Source organism: Salminus brasiliensis, chromosome 10 (assembly GCF_030463535.1).
Source record: "Salminus brasiliensis chromosome 10, fSalBra1.hap2, whole genome shotgun sequence".
NCBI lineage: Eukaryota > Metazoa > Chordata > Actinopteri > Characiformes > Bryconidae > Salminus > Salminus brasiliensis.
In genome coordinates, this window is record NC_132887.1 from 11,765,573 (window position 1) to 11,789,345 (window position 23,773).

At 41.3% G+C, this 23,773-nt stretch overlaps 1 protein-coding gene and 1 long non-coding RNA gene across 3 annotated transcripts in view; both read left to right on the forward strand.

Annotated features, from left to right (window-relative positions):
- The window catches only part of aqr (aquarius intron-binding spliceosomal factor), a 52,711-nt gene extending 33,287 nt beyond the window's left edge, over positions 1–19,424 (forward strand). The window contains exons 30-36 of one of the 2 annotated variants that reach the window (XM_072690310.1): positions 1,390–1,577; positions 1,807–1,978; positions 6,834–7,004; positions 13,115–13,200; positions 15,240–15,405; positions 17,089–17,202; positions 18,619–19,424. In XM_072690310.1, coding sequence (XP_072546411.1) covers positions 1,390–1,577; positions 1,807–1,978; positions 6,834–7,004; positions 13,115–13,200; positions 15,240–15,405; positions 17,089–17,202; positions 18,619–18,963 — 1,242 coding nt within the window. In that variant the 3' untranslated portion in view covers positions 18,964–19,424. The remainder of the gene's footprint in view (positions 1–1,389; positions 1,578–1,806; positions 1,979–6,833; positions 7,005–13,114; positions 13,201–15,239; positions 15,406–17,088; positions 17,203–18,618) is intronic. The other variant, XM_072690311.1, reaches the window with a different exon arrangement.
- A 364-nt stretch (positions 19,425–19,788) lies between these two features.
- On the forward strand, positions 19,789–22,525 carry LOC140564695 (uncharacterized). Its single transcript, XR_011980540.1, has 2 exons — positions 19,789–20,051; positions 22,032–22,525. It is a non-coding gene; the product is annotated as an uncharacterized lncRNA (long non-coding RNA).
- The last annotated feature ends 1,248 nt before the right edge of the window (positions 22,526–23,773 follow it).

Sequence of the window (23,773 nt, forward strand, 5' to 3'; positions counted from 1 at the left end):
CTCCTGTGGGTCATAATAGAGGTATATCCTCTGCTGATTGGTCCATGTGGTACTTAATTTATTTGGCCATGCTTGATTTTTATACATTTCTGTGAGTTTCATTTGCATTCTAATGAGTTTTGTCTTATCAGACACACATCTGGTTCATTGTTGTGATGCTAAATGAAAGCAGCAAAGTAGACACAGTTTTGGAGTTTGAAGTGTGGGTCAGTCTTAGAGGTGTGCGATATTGACAAAAAAAGTATGTGTTCTGGGCATTTGATGATGACGATAGGTAGACAATATTTTGCTTTATTCAAAATTGTGTGTGTGTGCAGACTATTGTACTAGCTTACTAGGTCAAGCAGAGCAAGTATGTGTAAACCTTTTCAAGGTAGCCTGCAGGGTTTTCCAACAGATACTTCAAATGAGAGCATTTAAACAGACGCTTCCCCTTAAGGTAAAGAAGGCATGAAAATAAAATGCTCATCATAACTGAACTACAGAACATTCCCACTTTCGGTGGGCATGTGTAGATGTTTATCTTACTACGTGACCCAGTGAATGAATGGGGACTAGGCGTTTTTGGTCTTGCAGTGACTGAAATACTTGTCAGCGCGCACATTGTTAATACAACAGTTAAGATATTATCGTAGACCGTGCATATCCAGATAGAGGGAGTTGAGTGTGTGTCTAGAGCTTATAGTCACTCTTGGAGGGAGTCTTGTTTGCTGAGAAGTGTCAGGCATGCAAGGCGTAAACACCCACTCGAACTGCTCTGTGTTGTTTGTACAGGACTCCCCTTGCCATTCAGCCACCTGTCCCTGTTTTGGCTGAGAACTAGAGACAAAGCCTTTGGTTTAAAACAGGTCTTCAGGGTGGCAAAGGGTGGCAACTATGTGACTGTACTACTCGAGCTCCTAAAATAGACAAAACATTTTGTTCATATTGTGTCAATCATATAACACACCTGATACTCCATAGTCACCACTGAACAAGTCATCTGCATGTGCACAAACCCAAACTTGCAGCTGTGATCTGCATGCTGAGTTGAAGGTGTGAATGTGCTTGGATGCAAGTTTCATAAATAGACAAACATATGACGGAGATTGTTTTTTTTCTGATTTAAGTAGACAAGGTTTTCTCTGTTGATGAGCTAATGTGACTAATTTTCCATGATCAGACATGAACAGTGTGTGAACGGTACTCCACTCTAGGCACGTGTGCTCACTGTTCACTGTCATATTAGTTATATTAGTGGAAGAAAAACTAAACATAGCCTGTTATGTTGTTTCCGATTAGAACTTAAACATTTACAATGAAAAAACAGGATGTATACCGCTTTCTGAATGCATTGTACCTCAGGTCTACATTTTAACATAATGCAATTTCCTGTCTTCCTTGTGACAGAACCCAGAGGACGGCTACAGTCGACTGAAACGCTGGATCATGATAGGTGATCACCACCAGCTTCCTCCTGTCATTAAGAACATGGCTTTCCAGAAGTACTCCAACATGGAGCAGTCTCTCTTCACTCGCTTTGTGCGCTTGGGAGTGCCCACTGTGGATTTGGATGCTCAGGGCAGAGCGCGGGCCAGGTCAGGCTGTTCATCAATCAAATTCAGCCATAATTCTGTTTTACCAATTACAGCCCTTCCTGATGGCTGTAGATTGAAGTTAATTGTCGTTGGTGTGTTTGGCCAACTTGTTATTACTTTGTTTGTAGTAGAGAGCTGCACAGGGATGAAATTTTGTCCCTTCCCTCTATTAATTTAGTCGCAAATGATACTGAGGACAAATCCAATGGCTTTGTTTATTGCATTGCAGTCTGTGTAATCTGTATAACTGGCGCTACAAGCAGCTGGGAAACCTCCCACATGTCCAGAGTCAACCCGAGTTCCAGGCACCCAACCCAGGCCTGACTTATGACTTCCAACTCATCAACGTGGAGGACTTCAATGGCGTCGGGGAGTCTGAACCCAACCCCTACTTCTACCAGGTCAGTGTGAACTTTTGTGTGTGTGTTTAACTCCATGCTCAGGCGTTCATCCATCAAAAATTCATGTCTGTAGTTTGCAAAGTAATTAAATGAACTGACTTTTGATACTTAGAAATACAGCCCTACTCTGGCGCCTGACTTTAAAGAGCTAAAGAGGACCCTTCTATATTCTGTAACTATATCCGTGTCCGTAAGCCTGTGTTTAGATGGTGAAGCATATTCCTCAAAAATAAATATCTAAACCACGAAGTGGTTGCCCTGTTTTCTGGAGGAGAAGGACACCTCAGTGATTGCAGGGTAGAGGAAAACTGACTCATGATGAGCAGAATATGCTTCACCATCTGAACAAAGCTTAAGATAGAGTTAAGTACGATGGCTACAAGCCAACATCATATGATTAATTAATTGGACTGAAGGACTGAAGAAGACATGAATGTTCACAGGAAAACCACTTAGGTTCACTCCCCCCAGAACCTGTGTCTGTGTGTCTCCCTCTGTGTGTTTGCGTCTCTCTGAAAGTTCTCATTGTTCTTAAGTGGTCAGTGCCCATGTGCTTTAGACATCATGTGGCAGGAGCATCACATGAGTCTTGCTACATTTGCTTGATGCAGTTTCCAGGCATTTGGTGGGAGGAGTTGTCTTCATTATGTGCATTATAAGCAAGTGCACACACACAGCTGTAATATCAGGCAGTAAAGAAGCCACTGCTTGCACAGTCAGTTCCTGCAGCAGCTGAACAAACGGCCATCAGCAGCCCTATAGGCCTCCAAGGACCTCCGGCCATGGCAGTGCGTTCCTAACTACCCAGCAGCTATTCCCATGCTCATTAGTTATGCCTCATTAGTCAAAGTACATTTACACTAATGTTCCACCTCACTTGCGTTCAGTGGCTCTAGGTTCAGCGCTAGATCGGACGCAATATGAAAAACTGCCCTACACTTGTAAATGTCGTGGTTTGAACAGGGGTTTTGACTCCACTTAACCAAAACCAATGTGAGCGATTGATTTTCTCTGTGGCAGTGTAATTGACCAGAGAGCTTGGTCATATGGTTGTTAAAGACTGATGTTATTAGGGTAGGTGCCATTGCTCAGAGGAGGCGTGCTGAAGTGGCCACGGTGCATGTGGTTTGTTAGCTTGTGTGTGTATGAAAGGGCATGTGCTGGTTTGCCCTCTGGTTGCCATCTACTGAACGCACTGTTGTATATTGGATGCCACAAATTAAAGCTTCTTCCCTTGAGAAAAGAGCGACGTACTCCTCCGTTTCCTCTCTCTTTTTCCTCTCGTCTCGTTGCTCTCAGCGACATGCCCGTCTTCAGCCGCTGCAGTCAAACTGGGGCCGTGGTTTGAGGCTAGGCTGTTGCCATGGTTACCAGGGTCTCTTCAGTTGCAGCACATTAGATCACATTTTTTTTTGTAAGGACATGAAAAAGAAGGCGAGGGGAGATGGAGTCCCCCTGGAAAAATGACTGCTGTCCTGTTAGCATGATGAGTGTGTTTTATGTGTAACTGTAGGTCTGCGTGCTTGCATGTGTGCATGCGTGCGTGTGTGTATCCTATGTGGGTGCGGAAAGGGGAGTGGCATTGGGGGGAAATGTGCATGTGCACAGTCCCAACAGGCACTGTCCAGTCTTACCAGTCACCGAATTAAATGCACACCTTCGACCTCGCAGCGTTCTGTAACCTTAACAATGTACTAAAACTCAATGAGCGGCTCAGAGGAATTCATGAGACATGCTAATGCTGTCCTTTCATTTTCACCTGTGTAAAAGCCAAATGGGCCAAAGGCCATCTGTGTTATCCGTTATCTCCCACATTATGCCGAAGAGCCTGGGTCACAGAATTGCTCTCCATAGAATTAATGCAGTTCTAAATGAGACCAACGCATAATGAATGCCGTTGGCATTTGTGAGGAGGCATGGCATGGCATGCGCAGGGTCAGAAGGGCTGTGAGTAGTGCTGTTGGAGGCCAAGGTGGCATGATGGGTGATTTTTAGCCTGCGGAGACTATACTGCTCATTCTGTAATTTCTGTCATTTTACAGCAAGTCAGTGGATTGTTGGATTAAGGAAGTCTGTCTCTTACGAGTCAACTAATGATGTAACTAAAGTGAAACTCATGCATGTTTTCTTGTAGACCTGCAAGCTTAAATTGATTTCCCAATCACAAGTCAGAAAACTACAGAGGGTACACAAATACAGAGTACAAATACAGAATAGTGCTCATTTATGAATTGTCTTTGTATGTGGTAGTATGAGTGAATCCCTTCTGAAATTAGATGTTTTAATTGATTTAATTGATTTTATTAAATTTTAATTGTTTTTTTACTTTATTTTTTTTACACATTGACTATATGTAACAATGACGGTCTGTTTTGTTTTGTACATTGTTAAAAGGTATTGTCAAAGTTCACAGTTTAAAATTTCACATACATAGTCATACACAGTTCAGCTATCAGTAAAATGCTTAGATAACTGTCCGCTTTCATGAAACATTTTTTGAAATTTAAATAAAATAGAAATAAATATGCAGATGTAATGTTTTTTGTTAAATATATAAAAATGATGATGATGATGATGATAATACTACTACTACTAATAATTGTTATAATATTAACAGTAGTAATAATAAGAAAATAAAAAATAAATAAAATAAATATTTGATTCTCAGCGTTTGCCCAGTTGCAGGATATAAAAGTACATTTGAACATAAAGGAATGTCAAAATTTAGACATTTAATTTGACAGTTGCGGAAAGACCTAGTGTTAGCAGAACCTACATTACACCAATTAAAGGTTTATCATTGGACAGTTTCAGGAGATCAGTATGATGTGGTGTTCTGTTAACCATGTGGACTTACTTACAGTATATTAAATGATGAGTTTTGTTTGAGCTGGTCTGAATGATGGCCCTAATAAGCCTTTTGAAGAACAGAGAAAGAGAAACGTACAGATCTGAGTGTGAGAACTGTAGTCTCACCCTGCACCGTTCCACATCAGCCTTCTATAAACACTATACAAAGGCTGAAAGTGGTGTTTATCCCCCAGAAGTGTTACCAGTACTTACCTCAGTTCAGTAGTTCTGTGTGGTTTAACAGTGCAAGCCTTCTGTCAGCAGCTGCTCACTGTTGAAAGGCTTCATTACCATACAGAAAATGAGATGATATCTGACAGAGAGAGCAAGTGTGTGTACTGTTTAGGCCTCATTGTCGCTCTTTTTTTAGTCAATGAGAATGGAAGTCTCTGTATTTCTGTATATGGTTCAGTGGCAGGTCAGTGAGCTTTAGAAAATACACTTCTCTATTTGCTCACACATTCAAACACACGTATGCTTGCGCTCACACATGACTACTCACAGTTCTCTTCCTTTTTTTATTGTTCTTGTAATGGTTTCAGATACTGCTGCTGGTTTTACATTGGCTTATGTGATTTTATATTTTGACCAGAGCCCGAGGATGGCAGACTTTGTGCTTTGTTACAGCCACAATCAGGAATTTGTAAAGATCTTATCGCTTGTCATATTAATGCTACTTTCAGATGAAATATTAGAGCTTAATAGTTTGATTGTACCACAGTAAGCTTTTTGCTTCCACTGCTCATAAGCATGGCAGATTTTAATAGTGCTATAAGAGCTGTTGATAACATTTAGGGCATCCTTAAAATTACTGTACCATTACCTTTTATTTAATCTCCTGTTATGTTGCTTGTCAAATTGACCTGTTTCAAAATGTAGACATATAAGGAAAATATATTATCATTTCTAGAGCATGAAACATTTTTCTGTTGGGCTTAAGTTGTGTAATAAACATGTAAATGGAAAATTTTTAAATTACTCTATTTGCAAAATGACAGCCAAGGAGGCTCTGGAACACACCCTTTATCAGGATAGCGAAGTAGAGGAGGTGTCTTGACAATTTATCATGGTGATCGGAAGAGATTTCATCTTCATTTTAAATTCAATAAATGAGTAAATTGTTTCAGTGGTCTTCAGTGGAAGTGTACTAATATATAATGTGTATAGTGGGGAGATTGGATAGAAATATAATATTAATTTATTTTTTTTATTACTCCAAAACAAAGTATATTTTACAGGGGATGTAGGTGAATGTTGGAGACTATGTGGGAATCAAACGGCCAACCATTGGCATATATATTTAGGGAATGTCCAGTAATAAAGCATTTCAGGTTAAAGGTCCATAACGCATTAATGGACATATTTAATACTGAAATGCATTTTCAGATCAATGGGGAGTTGGGAAGGGTCAGATAAGATAATATATCTTGGTCGAAATGAGTATTTGTTTTAGAACACCTACAGCCACACTTTATGCAAGTACCCAACAATGAATCACCACTGACTGTTTTGTTATGCTGTGTTGCTGTAACTGTGTTCTCTTCCAAAACGAATTGGTTTCAGAGGCTGTTGTAAAATCTTTGTTTGTTTGTTTGTTTGTCCTTCCAACCCCCCTCTACTTTATTCTGAGTTGGCCCAGATGATGGATGTGTGTGGTCTCTCTTTGATTGTCTCACAAAATAAAGAATAAAAAAAGAATAACGAATTACAAAAAGAATCATTTTTGGTTGTGCTGAAGACTATCTTTATTGTAATAATAATAAATCATATTTTCTACTCTTAAACAGAGTAAATGCAGCCTAATTAATTGGTCCTGGTAATTAATAGTAGTGACAGATTCTTTTCCATTTTTATTTAAATTCCTTTAACTTCTCACTAGTATAAAAAGGTAAGATTTAAGAAATCTTGGGAGATCTTGGGGTCACATTTGTAGAATTGCAGAACGCCTCAGTACAGTCACTTAACCTGACACACACCTGTTTTTTTCTTTGCTCTGTTGATGTAGAACCTGGCTGAGGCGGAGTACTCCGTGGCTCTGTTCATGTACATGAGGCTGTTGGGTTACCCAGCTGAGCGGATCAGTATCCTCACCACCTACAACGGCCAGAAGCACTTAATCCGAGATGTCATCAACCAGCGCTGCGCCAACAACCCATTCTTCGGCCAGCCCAGCAAAGTAAGCACATACCTGCAACACACTGCCTTTCTTTCCTCTGTGTGACAGTTGTGACATTTGCTTGAATGCACCAATTAATGACATGCATTTTAGTGTTTAAGCTCTTTAGCAGTTCTACCAGTGCAGGTCTAAATAGATTTTCTCCTTTGAGTGGGCTGATTGAGTTACACGCAGCACAGGCTTTGGCATTTGTCTACATATCTGTCTGAATTAGGGTGTGAGAGGAAGAGATGGAGGAAGAGAGAAAGACAATGGTTATGTTGAGACAAGGCAGCTCTAGAGAGAGAGAGAGGCCTCTGTCCAATATCTGTTCATTGCCATGTGCTCTTAATTACACTGTCACTCAGGAGAAAGCATTGTTCCAGTCTTCGTAGAGGCCATTCAGAGAGAGCGAGGCTTACTGGGCATGTCACAGGCTTTGCTCTCTGTTCAGGTCGAGGGGTTTGGACACAGATGGTTGTTGCTATGATACTGACTTAGCTTAGCAAATACAAACATTGCAACATCATGTTTAGCTAGCTGCCTAGCATGAACTTAGGATTTATTGCCTCTAGCATGTAGCCATGGGCGAATGATGACACTCCATTGGTTGCTGTGGCAACATTTGAAGCAAAGCCGTGGCTGGTTTCTACTCCGCTCACTCTTCACTAAGCCCTGGACCTGTATGCTTGTTCTGGACCCCCTAACATGCATTTTTTAAAAGGGGCTGAGAGGGCTAAGACTTGGGCTAAGGCTACTCTTTAATAACAGTTTAAACAAGCCAGTGCTATAAGCTCAGGTTCTGTATGCATGCACTGATTAGGGTTTAGATTAGATTAGATGACTCAAATCTGATTAAATCTGATGAAGTCAAGCAAGTTGAGGTTTTTGTGTTTTCCCCCATTGTTGTACTTGATCTGTAGCCTCCTCGCTAAGCTTACACAGCCCAGTGCATCTGTAAGTCTTAATAACTGCTATGCTACTTACCCAAGCATCAACAAAACTGGTCTGCATCTAAGAGACTTAAGTCAGACGACAGAGGGTTGTTCTGTTGCATGTCTTGTTTGGACCTGTACCCAGCCAGCTAGGCTTACATAAGTTAGCTAGCAGACCAAGCATTACAATAGACAGTGTTAAAGTTAACTCAAATTGCACCCGTTTAGAGGGTAAAGCCTCATACCTGACAGCACAAAGTCAAGTTAACAGTCTTCGGATTAACTTAACAATTGATACCGAACGTGTTCTGATCGTCACAGATTTGTGTCACGTAACTGAACTAAAGTGAGTTTAGTTCCCATAGTGCCCCCACCCTGAGGCCATCTTGGATTACATGGTAAATGATGAATAAATTACTGTTCACCATGGAGATAGTCATAATTTTTTAAATGTGCTATACATGTTTGCTGTTGTGCCGCTCAGCTCTAGCAGTGATATGGAAATTTTGGGTCAATGCTGATATTTTTCTTGTGCATGTTTTTTTAGAGGGATGCATATAATGTAATACTGATTAGGTTCTGCTCATATTCATCTCAAATTATTTAAATTTTTGTTTAGAGACTCTTGTCTTTCTTATTTCTGCTTTTCTGTCATTCTCTGAATCTCTAGAAACATAAATGCGCAAATAACACTGAAGAAACTGCTATCCATCAAAGTGTGTGCGTGTGCGTCGTGGTTTGGTCTCTGGCTCTTATTAGGGCTGTCTGAGCAGGAGATGCAGGTTTATTCATCTGGATGACAGGCTGGGAGAGAAACAGAAGCAGGGGGAAAGTGCTGAACAGCAGAAAGGTCACTCAGGCCTGCGCCTGGCCAGAGCACTGCTGACAGTTTGTCAAAACTGCTAAAAGAAAAGAAATGTCACATCAGGAGACACTGAGAGCGTTCTAATTAGAGACTGGAGGAAAGAGACTAACTAGCAAATGTAATCCTACAGTCTGCACCGTTACTAGACTGTGGTCAAACAGTGGAGGAGGTGGAAGCAGTGAGCACACGCTGCATGCCGCATCAGAGGAAGCCAGCAACACATTTACATATGCATGTTGGCCCTGAGTGTGGCGAAATATGGAGATGAATTTCAGCTCTGTACCTCTGGGAGGAATGTTTATTTTAAAATCTCTAAAGTGCCTTCCCCTCGTCCTCTTGGGCTCTTTAACATGGTTAAGAGGCCTTATGATGAAAGTAAAATCACATTAATGTGAACTGGATTTGAAACGATGGCTGTCTTCCTCCCATGTGGGTGCAGGCCGAATTAGATTGACACTAATAGAACCCGTAGTGAAAGCGATGTGGGTAATCAGTGCCTGGCTAGTTTGTATTCGTAGTGAAGCCGGAGGAGGTGACGAGGTTGGACTTTAATGCAGCAGGGATCAGATCTGTCCTGCCATGCCTCCCTCTGGACTTATCTCCCCGCTTCAGAACTCAGCCATGCACGTACAGCCATCCCAGCCTTACATACAGAAACACACACACACACACAAGGCCAAAGTCTGCAGTATGGCAGGTATGAAGGGCGGTCAGGGAATAGGGAATGAGATAAGAAGTGAGACAGAACCTCTCGCTGTAAAAACAACACTCGGTGACCAGGCTCCCCTCATGTTCCACTGCACCACTGTACCCCAGTACCCTGGTACCCCAGAGTCTGCTAAAAATGGGACAATTAGCCATTCTGGATTGAGTATGCAAGTCATAAATTAGGCAGGAAAAGGCAGCCTGGAGCAGACGTTGGCGCTCCCTGAGACCTGCCAATAAATATTTTAATTCTGTGACCATCTGCTAAGAGGCAGCGACTGCCCTGGTCCCAGTCCCCAGCTGAAAGTGGCCGGGGGTGCTAATGAGAGGGAGCTGCCTCTGTAATCAGTGAGTCTTACCGTGACCTGCTGTCTAGTCCTCCTGGAGGACCCTCCTCCTGGAGCACCTTTGCTCTCTTCTCCTGTCCTGTGCTGCATAATATATCGGTTGTTAATTGTTATCGCAGTATTGACCTTAGCTATTATATAAAAATGACATTTTCAAAGTATTTTAAAATAAAGCATTTTAAAATAAGCAGTACTGTGAAAAACGCGTTATGACTCAGTTTTTGCATCTGTCACTTTCATTGCTTTAATTCAAGATCAATCTCTATAGAATCTCAAAGGGCCTCAAGTCAAAACTTTGATTAAGCTACTCCAAACCCTATATTGTGTAGAAAGAATTCAGAATCTGACTTGCTCCTGTATTTTAGAGACATTCTCTTATGTAATTTTGTGGTACAGCATAGAAATTGTGGTGCTGTCAGTTAGGGCAAGTCAGCTGTGTACTCACATTCTCTTTATGATATGTTTATCATATGAAAGTTTAAATTAATAAAGTGTGACAAATTGCTAAACATTTGACCCATTAGTGGCAGTGGTGGGCAGCCACCTCGAGTAACAGCGAGTAACAGTTGGGGTTGGGTGCTCAGTCATGGATGCTGGTCCTGGGGATCGAACCAGTGACCACCTGCTCCTAAGCCTGCTTCTCTAATCTTTAGACCACAGCTGCCCCTAAAATACAAGGTAACAGGAGAAATGAAACCTGCTATTCACAGCTGATGAATAAAAATAGGTATTTTGTAATGAATTAATGGTGTACTTTTCAGAAATTTAATCACAACTGTAATTTGTCCAGATTGTACCTCTGCAGGAGCGGTCTGTAAAGAGCCTTGCATCGTAGGCCCCTCACTACTATAGCCCGATAACACCAGGTGATGTCATGACCCCTGCACTTTGGTCCCTGGTACTGTAGATTTTGCATAAATTGCTTATCAGAATACAAAACGCTCAGCCTCGAAGAACTCCCAAATGAAGTCTAAAAATAAACTACTCTTCCATGTAGCACCAGCGGGTGGAAAAAGGGGGGCAAAGCATTTTGGATGAAATTGTGTGGCATATTTAGCCCGTCAGGGCTGAGCCTCCGGGGTACAGCCTGGCTGCGTGAGCCAGTCTCTAGCTCTGCTGGTTAAGGAGAGGGGTTCATACAAGGCTGCCTTCGCAGGAGGAGTCTGTGTGTACTGAATTGGTCTGTGTAAACGTACAGCCCTCACTGCCTCATTCTGCTATAGAACATGTCGCTTCTGTTGCTGCACTTGGTCTGATTAGAAACAGGAAGATGTAAATAGATGCTCTACCTTTCCACCAAAAAAGTGCTCCAACAGTGGCTTGTCTCTGTGGACTGAATGTGTGGGAATAGTTATAGCTGAGATTTATTTAAGGGTGTTGGCTAGATGTCAGGGAGCACTTTAGTGGGTATTACAGGGCCTCGTTTCTCTCTTTATCAGGCCCTGTTTAGACAGAGGCAGTGCACTCTGTTACCTACACTGATTTTATCAGCCTGTAGAAGCTTATCTCTCTCTACGCTCGGGTGTGTGTCTTCTGTTATCTGCGTGAATCCAGCTTCTTCAATACTGAAGCCATTAGCCACTATCAAAGTGTCCTACATTTTATTAGTGGTGATGGAACAAAGGCCCATCACTGTGAGTTGTACTGAGGAGTTGGCTTGTCATCTCTTAATATAAGAAGGAAATGACAATAAGGGCTGGATTTGTCACATTAAGAGGAAGTAGCAACGTGCTCATTCATAAATGAGGATTACTGGTGGTTTTACTAGAGCTTTTACCATTTCTGTGTTACCTGGGACCACCGTTCTTGTCTTTTCCTTCATTTGAATCATATAAAGATGACGAACCTGTCAGTAAATGTCCTGGTGAAAAGAGATTATTTTGCAAGCATGCATGATCTCAGAGGTCAGTCTAAATGCCCCTACCCACATTCAGGTATTTAACTCCTACACTCTAGAGCTCATTAGATGTGCTCTTGGAAGAAAATAAAATAGACAAGCATGCCCAGATGAAGGATGGCAGTATTTTGATTTCCAACCAGACGTGAAGACCCACTGAATGTTAAATGCTGCATGTCATCTGTGCAGAATATAGATATCATTAAAAATGATCCAGTAATATTAGAGGCTTGCACAGGCAATGGTATGGTAATTATGTTTTCATCAGGGAAGATACAAGCTTTCAGTTGAAACTCTAGACCGCTTACAACGATCGGTCACTTCATTAAAACCACCTCTTTGTTTTTTATAGCCGTTGTCCATTTTATGAGCTTACCGTATAGGAGCACTTTGTAGTTCTACAGTTACAGACTGTGGTCTATCTCTTTCTCTGCTTACTTAGTTTAACCTCCTTTCACCCTGTTCTTCAGTTTTCAGGACCCCGTGTTAGTGTGTGTTGTGCTGGAAAAAGGCAATTGGGCACAGCAGTGCTGCTGGGGTTTTAAACACCTCAGCATTACTGCTGGACTGAGAACAGTCCACCAAAGAGAAATATCCAACCAACAGTGTCCAGTGGGCAGCGTCCTGTGACCGCTGATGAAGGGCTAGAGGATCCTCAACACAAACTGTGCAGCAACAGATGAGCTTCTGTCTCTAAAAAAAAAATAAAATAAATAATAATAATAATAATACCCGCTCTGTGATGGTCCTGTAGGGTACTGGCCAGAAGAAAAGGGTGAAAGATGCTAAAAAAAAGTATGGTGAATTACAGCATGTAGCACTTAGCCAGTAAATTAGTAAACAAGACTGTGGTCGTTTTATATCTGACAAGGTTTAGCAACAAAAGTGTAAGTTGGCTTGATTCTGTGTTAAGTGAGAGCCTGTGCAGCATACTGTCCCCTTTCCTCATCATTGCTATACAAACTTCAGAAATGCAGCGTTTCAAATCGGCTTGTTTTAAGACCTGCATTAAAAGAGGATCAGTTCACCTGGCTGGTTTGCAGGTCCTTTATGCATGCAAATACCGTCTCCTATCAGTTTCTCTAACTTGACCAAAAATACTTTGCTTAACCAGCACAGGAGAGCCTATCATATAAAGTCAGGTAAGCTGCTAGGTAAATACCCGTATAAGCTCCACTCCCCGCCAGCCTGCTTTAGCACGATAGCAACAACAAACAACCCCCAAAGCTGCAAGCCCCAGCATTTTTTTGGGGGAAAGCATATGGTCTTAAACATTTCAACTAAATCCTTCTTAAAGAGTAGGTGGGGGCAGGCTGGCAAAAACAGCACCCTGAGCCTGGAGGCGAGCCGTCTGTGTTTAACACTGGGATGTTCTCTCATAGGTGACAACAGTGGACAGGTTCCAGGGTCAGCAGAATGACTACATCGTCCTCTCGCTGGTCCGCACCAAAGCCGTTGGACACTTGAGGTAAGCACTTTCCTTTTACCGCCAACCCCCTGAGTCTTAAGTGCTGTCAAGCAATCCCCCCCATTCAGAAACATTTAGACCTCAGTGAACTCCATTCAGAGAGACACAGCTCAAATGCAAGTCTTCATACGAGAGTGAAGAGGGATAATATGAGCAAGATGACTTCAGTGGAACCCAAACGCATAATGTTTTGTCAAAGTGAAGCTAATGTATTATACCTCATCGTGCTGAAATATCGACAAAAAGCAACAAAGCGAGGCTTCATGATCAAAGCCTGGTCTCTGAATGCATTTTATTATAAGCTTTAAGAGCTGGGTTCATAATTCCCTGCTCCCTGATGTGTGTGCGCGCGCATGTTGATGCGCATTTAACGCAAAGCTTTTTCATTTCCAGCCGACTGCGAAACAAATGATTGTTATTGTAATTCTCTGAATATTTCACAGCTAAAGAGTGACATTAGTTTTTTTTTTTTTTTTTTTTCTTTCTCCCCCTCACTGGGAGAATTATTGCTGTGTTCTGATGTATAGAAGCTTGTTTACTGTGAGCGCTGACAGAGGCTCAGCCCTGCAAGCTGAAACTGCAGTCTGAAAATGGAGCTTTAGCCTAATGAATAAGTTATGGCTTTGTATCTGTGCTCTGCTTGCTTAATGTCCTTAAAAGCACCGAGGCCTTCTAGAAGACTACCAGCCGCTTCAGAAGCGCAGCGCAGTGCTGAACTGATATAACAGCGAAACCCTTGTTTTACCTTTGACTGTCAATTCTCTCGCATTTTCTCTAATGCTAAATGCCTAATTCAAGCCTGTCTTCAGATGTTCTGCTGCAGTCTGGTGGGCTTGAGCATGGTTTGTGCTTGTAGAAGCCTTGTTCAGTCATTTTCATAGTCATTTTCTAGCCCTGTTCCATGACTGCAGCATTTGTCAGGGCTGCTGAAGGAGGCATTATATTTCATGGGTGCTTACATGGGTTTGGCGAGCCTATTGGCATGTAAATCAGCATAGTTGTTTTTCCTCATATAGATGCTCCTCCTCCTCCCTCTGCTTCATTCATAACATGCTGACCTTTTCTCTACTAGCCTGTGAATGATTGGAAAAGCAGTGATTCATGCTCAAGTCCTTTGGCAGCTGCATCCGCCCAGACACTGAGAAATTGTACACTTGTGCGTTAATGGTGGGGTTGTGTTTCACCATAGCAGTTATCTCCTACTGCGCCAGTAACCTGGGAAGATGCACGTAACTGCAGGAGAAGCTGACTCCCCCTGCAGTAGACCATCTAGACACACACTCACGCTCAAAAGCACACACTTTAACATCTAAACCCAGTAAATAATGTATAACCTATTCTGCCCAAGGCAATAGTAGCTTTTCATTGACAGCATTTTTGCTCGACATGTTGCCAGTTGGTGGATAGCATGGGTTTTATTACTGTGGGATTTTTATTATTTTTTTAATTTTTTCCCCATGGAAGCTATTTCTATAGCACGTCCTTGTTTATTAAAGCACCCCTCTCCACACACGCACAGTTGCACACACAAAAATGACTTCCAAATATTACCTCCCACCTGTATTCGGTTTCACCACTGTCTGAAATGTTTGTCTTCGTTTGTGTATGTGTTTAATATGTGAATGTGTGTACGGCTGTGTAAGAAAGCCACAAGCAGATGAGACTGGAGTGTGATGAAGGAGTTAAAATTAGAGCCAATTTCAGCAGGAGGCGCAGCCGTCTTATCAGGCTTTTTAAATGAACCGGATTGGCTTCATTAATAGGGCTGTCCACCGGGACTGACAGACCAGCCTGTAAAACATCTTTTATTAAACACACACTTATCGCTGGGAAAGGCCTAATATCCCCAACCATGGAAAAACTAACCCTTCTAAATCCTTTAATTCCTGTGGATAGATGGAACAGTAACCTGTGTGTGTGTGTGTGTGTGTGTGTGTGTGTGTGTGTGTGTGTGTGTGTGTGTGTGTGTGTGTGTGTGTGTACTTTCTCCCTCAATCACCACCATTCCATCATCTGCTGTCTTTTACTTGTCTGTTCAGAGATGTACGACGTTTGGTGGTGGCGATGTCCAGAGCCCGACTTGGGCTGTACATTTTTGCTCGGGTCTCCTTGTTCCAAAACTGCTTTGAGCTGACACCCGCCTTCAACCAGCTGACCGCAAGACCCCTGCAGCTGCACATTCGGCCTCATGAGTACTACACATCAGTGAGTTCTCGAACACCACACACACACACACACAGTACTAGTCAAAGACAGACCTCAATTCATCTTTTTATCAGAATATTGAAATATACACTGATTACCCAAAACATTATGACCACTCACAGATGAAGTGTTCAGTGTAATTAGTGATACATGTAAAAGTCTGGGATATATTTTCAGTGGTAACTGGGGGAGAAATGGTCAGGTGTGCCCAAGACCTGAGCCTCTTTAACAGGGGCCCAGTTATGACCAGGTTACCACATTACAACCACATCTACTAACAGTGGTCTGAGGATGGACAAAGTGCAAACCGGTAAAGCATCCAGAGTCCTTTCATGAAGCTGGTGAAGACAGTGAATGTAAAACAAGCAAGAGAAATCCTTTGAAATCTAGTCTAAATATCTGATGTTTCTCCTTCCTTATTCCACTGGCAGATTAATTAGCTTGTTCAAGCAGTATTTTTTGACAAAAGCAAAGATGCTTTTAGTTGAGAAAACAAAACAAGTTAAATATATGTTAGAAATAAATGAATTAATTGTATAAAATTACTTTAATATTACATTAATGTTGAATTAATATTTAAACCACTTTCAAGAGCATTTCACTTGCTAGAATATGATTTGTGCGTCAAAGCAAAGAGGGCTGTTCCTTTCAAAGCTTGCCTCAACTTTGTCTGCACTGTTATTCTGAAATGCAGTGTGTCACTTTTGACTAGTTCATGTACTAGAGATGAACTCTGAAAATGACATTGGTGTACAGAGGCACTTATTTAAGAGGAGTTAATTGAGAGTTAATTAAGAGCGGGTAATTGTTCATTGTAGGCTCAAGAAGAATTGAATTATCCTCACTGTGAACTCTCTGAACTAAAATGTCAGCGTTGTCATTCTTGGTCAAGCCTACCTGTACATGCTGAAGGATTTTATGCAGGTATCTAATTAGGTGCTCTAAAACAGTCTAAAGTCTGGTAAAATGTCAGAAGGTGAAAGTTGCTGTTGAACAGCAGTCAGGCTGGTGTGAGGAGACCCCTGTGTGGTCGCTTTAGAGCAGGGGGCGTGTATGACAACTACTCTTCTCCTCCCCAGTGAATTCTGCCATTGAAGGCCAGGCCCAATGGGAATGCTCTTCTGGGCCCTATACAAAGCCCACTTATCTCTTCAATCAAGAAATCCCCTCCCAACCACTTTAGCCTTGCCTAGCATACCCAACAGTGATTGGTTGCATCTGTTAGTCCTACTGATACTATCAGATTAAACTATGTGTTTGCATTTTAATTCCATTTGGAAATATAGTTATGAAATATAGTTTCCTGAAAAAAGGGATTTCAGAATCCATGTTTTATTGATTTAACCATAAAAGCTTGGTAATGGCCTCTATTCTAAATGGATGCTGTAGTGTTATGAGGCCGTTATGCTGAGTGAGGATATTTGGCACTCTTGTACAAATATACACTTCATAGTGTGATTGACAGTTCTCAGTGGTTTATCCTGTGGTGTCCTGTGTAGTTGCATAGCCACTATCCATAATGTATTCCTCTGTTTTCCTTGCCTGCTGTGTTAATTAAATATCCACATCTATCTAAAACAGTCATATCCAGTAAATAGAGGTAGTGTTGAATTCATCATTTATAGAAGGAAAATGTAGTAAATCTCTCTCACTCGCTCTTCCTCTCTCCCTCTCTCCATACAGACTGATTCACGTTCAAACAAGCCAGATCAAGTTATAAAGAATATGCCCGAGATGGCCAACCTGGTCTACAATACGTATATGCATATGATACAGAGCTCCCAGCAGTACAGACAGGTAAGGACTTTTTTTATTATTTATTTATTTAGTTTTTGTATTATTATTGTTGTTATTAAATAAATAATAAAAAAAAAAATATATATATATATATATATATATAAATATACCGGCTCCTCTGCCCCCCTGTGAACCAAACCACTCTATTTTTCATATCAAAACCAGACTTCTTTTTGGAAGAGAAATGTTTTTTTTTTTTTTTTTATCTTGAAAGTTTAATGGAGCTGGAAATAGGTCAAATGTGAGAGATTTGTTTTAACGCTGCACTTCGAAACTTTACAAGCCATTAACATTTGGATGGGGAACAAATTGCTTCTAATAAAGGCCTGCTGTGCTGCAGTGTTGAGAGGCCCTAGCTCCTCCCATTCCTCTCCAAACACCCACACTAGACTAAAATGGCTTTGGAGGTTTAGAGCTGCTGCTGTTGTTTTCCCACATCAGAAGTGCTTTGCCACTGAATATCCTCAGTCTACATGCTGTCTACTGTCTACACTCCCTCGCACTCTCCTTTCATCCTTGGAGCTCCCTGCTGGAGGAAGAGTTTGAGTTTTTGAGAAACTCCATGTAGCAATTTCTATTTACTGAAACTTATTTGCAGTAGAATAGAAAGCTTTGCTTTCTCATGGAGGTAAAGGTGGGTAACAAGGCAGATATCAATTTTCTATGCTTTGCAAAAGTGTTTAAAATCAGCCTGGATTGCAGGAATGGCTTTTGTATTTATTGCTGTCAGTTTTTGTAGTTTAAATCCTGTTCAAATTTCATTGAAGTGAGAGTTATATGCAAGAAAATATCCGAGCATTCGGAAACAAACGCTGCTGAAGAAGATCATCTGCTTTAGTCTAAAAAAGGGAAAAAAAGCTAGCGTTGTGTTTCTTCTTGCATTAACATGTTACATGTCCTGATACATCCTCCATGCCACATAAATGGCCCCTCAAAATATACATAATTTTAGTTATGCTGTAACCTGCTGTGAACATGAAATTAATATGGGAAGCAACTGTTCAAAACTGGCAAAGAATCGTCTGAATCCTAGGAAGATGAGAAGGCTTGGGTTTGACTTGCAGTAGTTAGTGCGTCTACTGTCCAGGGAACTTTCTGGACATGAGAGAGAGATGCCAAGGCTAATGGGAAAGACGTCATTCCTGTCATGCCTGATCTTTCATGTTCTCCTGGCATTCGGCTTAATTTGTGGAAAAGTACAGCGCTTTTATAATGCCATTCTCACTTGTGTTGAATGTGGTCATGTCTGTTTCTGACCACAACCGATGTGGTCTCAGTGATCCAATCTTCATCTGATCACGCTACATCCTGGCACGTTTGCATCTCAGTAATAACATGTCAACATGCCCATGCTTGAAATCATGATGTGCATTGTGTAGACAATCATGTGATGTTTTTTATGTCTCTGCCTACAAGCAGCAGCAGCAGCAGCAGCAGAAGCTTCTTCCACCTCCTCGGCAGGTGATTGCAGAAGAAAAGCCTGATGTGAATATGGAGGAAGAGGATCAGGTGAACACTCAGGCAGCTGGGGAGAGTAAGGAAGGCCAGAGTGAAAGTAAGGCGGAGAAGGAGGAGGAGGAGTCTCAGACGAAGATGGAGGAGGAGTCTCAGACGAAGATGGAGGAGGAGTCTCAGACGAAGATGGAGGAGGAGTCTCAGACGAAGATGGAGGAGGAATCTCAAACAGCGGAGCATGCTAAAATGCCCGAACACCCAGGCAGAGACAGTGACAGCGGAGACAGTGAGGAGGAGGAGCCCTAAGGAGAACCCACCCACAGTATCCATGATGTTCACTGGTCAGGGTCTTCTACCACAGGTGTCTTCGGTCTTATTTGTGAAGGGCCAGCAAAGCTGCTGGTTCTCATTCCAGTCAAGCAGAGACACATCTAATTGGTCTCAGTCTTTAAACATTTAATTGTGTGTGAGATTCTTATTGGTTGGAATGAAACCTGCAGCCATACTGGTCCTTTGCAGAGAAGATTGGTGACTCCTGATATACCACACTGTCCAATGGATGGTTTGGTGTGTGTTTTTTGCTTTGTTTTGTTTTTTTTTCTCAATGTTTTCTGTTTGTTTTTTTTAATAATATGAAACATCTCCTTTTTATCCCATCTTGATTTGGTTTCCATTGATACTGCTGAGAAAAGCAGAGCTTTTTCCCATTTGTAAGAAATCTTTTGTAACAAATGATGCCTCTTTTGTAATAAAATGAAGTTGTTAAACCTCCAGTGTTTACAGTGTTCACTGGTCCCTTATGTCTAGTGTAACTTGTCAGTTTTGTCCAGTTCTCAAATACTGTTTAACACATCATGATGTTATATGTGTGTTATATGAGTGATTGACATGGGGGTGAAAGAGGGTGAAAACCTTGTCAGTCACTCAATCACATGCGGCACCAAGATGTGCCAAGCAATTTCGCTGCTTTTCTCAGCGTGTGACATTTCATTATTCTCATACTACAGCTTTTATGGGTCTTATGATGAGCCACATCTCTTTGTAAATGAAGGGCTTGGACAAATTTCTGTCACATTTTTGGTGTGAGTACAGTCACATGTGAATTGTGCAATTTGCCCTGGACGTCTTCCTTCCCCTACTACACTTCGGTTGGCTCTTAACCATCTCCCCTCCCTGACTGCATATCTAGTGCTTCCTAGGAAATTAGCAGTAACCAGGAGGAATTTGTTGCTGGATTCTCTTGGACAGAGCCAGATTGCAATCTCCACACAGAGAGCGAGAGGACGAGAGAGATCCTGGAATCCCGAAGACGGTCAGGATTGTTTTACTCTTGAAGAACCGAAAATCTTCATATAAGGAAGAAGCTTTTTCACTAGAGAAGGATCTTTCACAAGGTTTGTACAGTTTTCTTCACTCTGTTTTCTTCTTTCTTTGGTTTCTTGCTTTGTTCTGTTCTGTTGGCTTGAGTTCCAGATTTACACCTTGGGTTAAACTGTAGCCAGGTGTTTGTCCTTAAAGCTTGCTACACTACAAGTCGTCTGACCGTTGTTTCTATTGAAGAAGTATCTACAGATAGAGCTGTTACCTCTTCTTTTCTGTGTGGTGGTGTTTTTGCTTTTTCCATTTCTGTTTAGAAACTTGCACATTTTGCCAGTTTTGGCTTGGTCAGGAGTTCAGAGTTAGTGACTTGTGCTCTAGTGGGTGTTTTTTTTTTTGTTTGTTTTTTTTAACCATACCACTGCATGTCACGAGTTTTATTAACAGCATGTGCACTCCCAGTACTGCTGCAGCAAATGACTTAAAGAGGCAGAACCAGGAAATCAGATGGAAGAATGGAAACTAAAATTGAAATTGGTACACGTCTCTGTTTTTGACCACCTGTGGTTTCATTTTTTCATTCACAGATTTTTCACCACTGCTTTAATTTAAGTAAAATTAGTTTTGGACCAAGGATAGAAAAACAGTGTCTCTCTGTAGGTAAAGTCTGAGGTGCTGTTTGATTATGGATACTTCTCACTCCATATCATTTCCTTCTTTCAAATTTCACATTCAGCTCCAGCAGTTTCAGCAGCAGTTGGGCATTATATAATTAACTTAGCTCAGCCATGGGATCCTCATTAAGTGTTGCTTTCAGAAAAAACCCACATGACATAAGCAAGCCTTTCTCATTCCCACAGAGAATGAGCATTAACACAACATGCCAGAAGTTGCATTCGGTGGATTGTACAATCTGGAAACCACTTTAAAGGAATGTCTGTATAGTAGATTGAGTATAACTGCATAGGGTGATGAGAGAGCAATGTTATTTTTCCCCACACTAGCAGTGCGTAGATATCATTTCAGGTAGACAGAATAACAGGAAGCATAGCAGAATTATCTAAACATAGTCAGTATAGCTGATCACTTATTTTGAGATAAAAAAAATAATTATTTAAATTATTTCTACACTTACTATATTTAAATTTTGCTCTATAAAATGCTTATGTGTATACGAAATCATGTGGACAAAAAAAAATCCCAATGGAATAAGACCTTTTCACTTTTTGAATGTATTTATGTACAACATCTAGAAAAGGTTGGTTCATTATTGTAAAAAAAAAAAAATGTGAAGAACAAAAATTGGCTTGAATTTCAATACCAAGTGTAATATCTCAATGCTCAATTCCAAACAATACTATGACAAAACAAGTAAAAGTACTTGTACAATGTAAACCTGGCACTGTCTTATTTAAATGAAGAATTAAATGTTAGAGTTGGAGTGTTGAATTGGTTACTGGATTTCACTGTTACAGTATTAAACTGCTCGTACTTTGTGTAACTCTACTTATAATATTCCTACAATAATCAAAATGAGAAATGCCAGATGTCTTGACTGCATTTAACATGATTTCACTGGTTAAGATCTGTGTTGCAGTGCAAAAGTTAATAAAAAATAAAACATAATAAACGTAAAGTCTATGAGGGAAGACAACTAGTATCTCTAGGATCTAGCAACCCAATCAAGGCACTATTCAGCTTCGCATGGCAAGAAAACCATGTGTAAGCCCTGATGTGAGAAAGTCTTTTCACAGAATGTGTGCCTCTTCCACATGGAAAAAAATGAAGTCCATGGAGGAAAAAAAAACAGGGAGAAGCTACTGTCTAACAGGCTTGTTCGTGCCAACTGGAATGTCTTTTGGTATCTACACTGAGCGTTCTTTGATTATTTACTTATGCTGAGCAGCGTATGTGAATAATCAAGCTACAAATTGAGTAATTATTGTCACAACCCCAATGCCTCTCTGTCACTAATGGCAAACATGACTGTAATAATGAATAGATGATGTCAAGCAGAACATGTTCATATAACACAATTTCTGCTCTCTGTTCTCTAGAATGGCAAGCTGTGGCTCCTGTTTCTGGGCCATTATCTGGCTGATTGTCCTGTTGGTGCTGGGCTGGCCTCTCAGTATCTTCCTGGGTGGACTGTACGGCCTTGTCGTCCCCCTCACGGCCTGCCTTGGGCTGGACCGACTGTCAGACCTTCTGCTAGAGGGGGCCAACCTGGGTCGGACCTGCGCCCAGAACATGAGGCACGGAAAGCCCCTTTGCTGAGAGCATAGCCTGTCTGTTCACCTTAGAGGCATGTGTGGAAGAGCTTGGTTTTGTCCTGTTTTTTTTATTGTTGTTTATTGAAACTGTTAGAATTAAGCTGTGATGTATTTAACAACGTAAATTGTTGCCTGTCTTGTAATTAACTTGTGAGCTCTTTATATTTGAACAACCACCATATGGTTGCAAATGTAAGATAGATTTAATGAAACAAGGACCACTGTAAAGGCTAGAGGAAGCACCCAGAAATTCAATAAAAAGGTTTATACATACATTAGTTTCTTTGTACCTTCGCAATTTCTTTCAAAATCTTTCCATTTCTCAGTGTGTGATTTAGGCATATGTTTATGCTGCAAATCTCCCATCCTTTCACATCAAAGGTGTCCTATGGATTCAGATCCAGTGCATCATCATGCTGGAAGTAGCCATTAGAAGATGGGTCAGTTGTGGTCATGAAGGGATGCACATGGTTAGCAACAATTCTTAAATGGACTTTGACATTGGTGCGATGCTTGGTAACAGCAGGCCCAAAGAAGTGCCAAGAAATAATTTTTCACACCGTTACACCACCTCCACCAGCCTGGACTGTTCATTTGGGACAGGTGCGGTCCATGGATTCATGCTGTAGACACCAAAGTTGTTGACCCTACCATCTATGAGCCTCTCAGCAGAAAGATTGATTCATAAGATAAGGCTGTAATTTTCCCACTGCAGCCTCAGCTTTCTGTTCTTGGCTGACAGAATCGGAACCCGATGTGGTGATCTGCTGTTGAAGCCCATCTGCCTCGAGGTTGGAAGTGCTGTGCATTCTGAGATGCTTTTCTGCTCATCACTGTTGTGCAGTGTGGTTATCTAAGTTACTGTAGCCTTTCTGTCAGTTCAGTGACCAGTCTGGCCATTCTCTGTTTGCCTCTCTCATCAACAAGGTGTTTTCGTCTGCAGAACTGCAGCTCACTGCATGCATTTCTTAATTACACCATTCTGATAAGCTCTAGAGAGTGTTGTGCTGCAAATCTCAGATCAGCAGCAACAACGATCATGTCACACTCAAAATCACTGGGATCACATATTTCCTCATTCCTCATGATGGTTGATTTACCCATGATACCTGATGCTGCTGACCCAAATGTGCATGATTTTATGCATTGCATTGCTGTCACATGATTGGTTGATTGGATAATTGCATAATTGTATGAGTAGGTGTACTGTATTCTCAAAATATGTCAAGTCTTGAGGTTCTGAAGTGATATTTTGTCCTCTGGAAGGTTGGTGGAAGAAGTCCGCTCTCAGAAAGTGTCCTCTTTCATCTTGCTGATGTTAAAGGATATCTGAGAGAATCCCAATTCAAAGGAGCTGCTGAGGAGCTGAACTAGATGAAGGAAGTTGGGAAAATTCTAGGTTCTCCTCAAAGCTTTTTGATGGTGGCTGTTCTGGCAGTGCATGTTGCATTCCTGCATTAAACTAACCAGAATCACTGAGTGTTAACAAGACATGCTTATGGAATGTGTGAGTATGTTTAATGTAA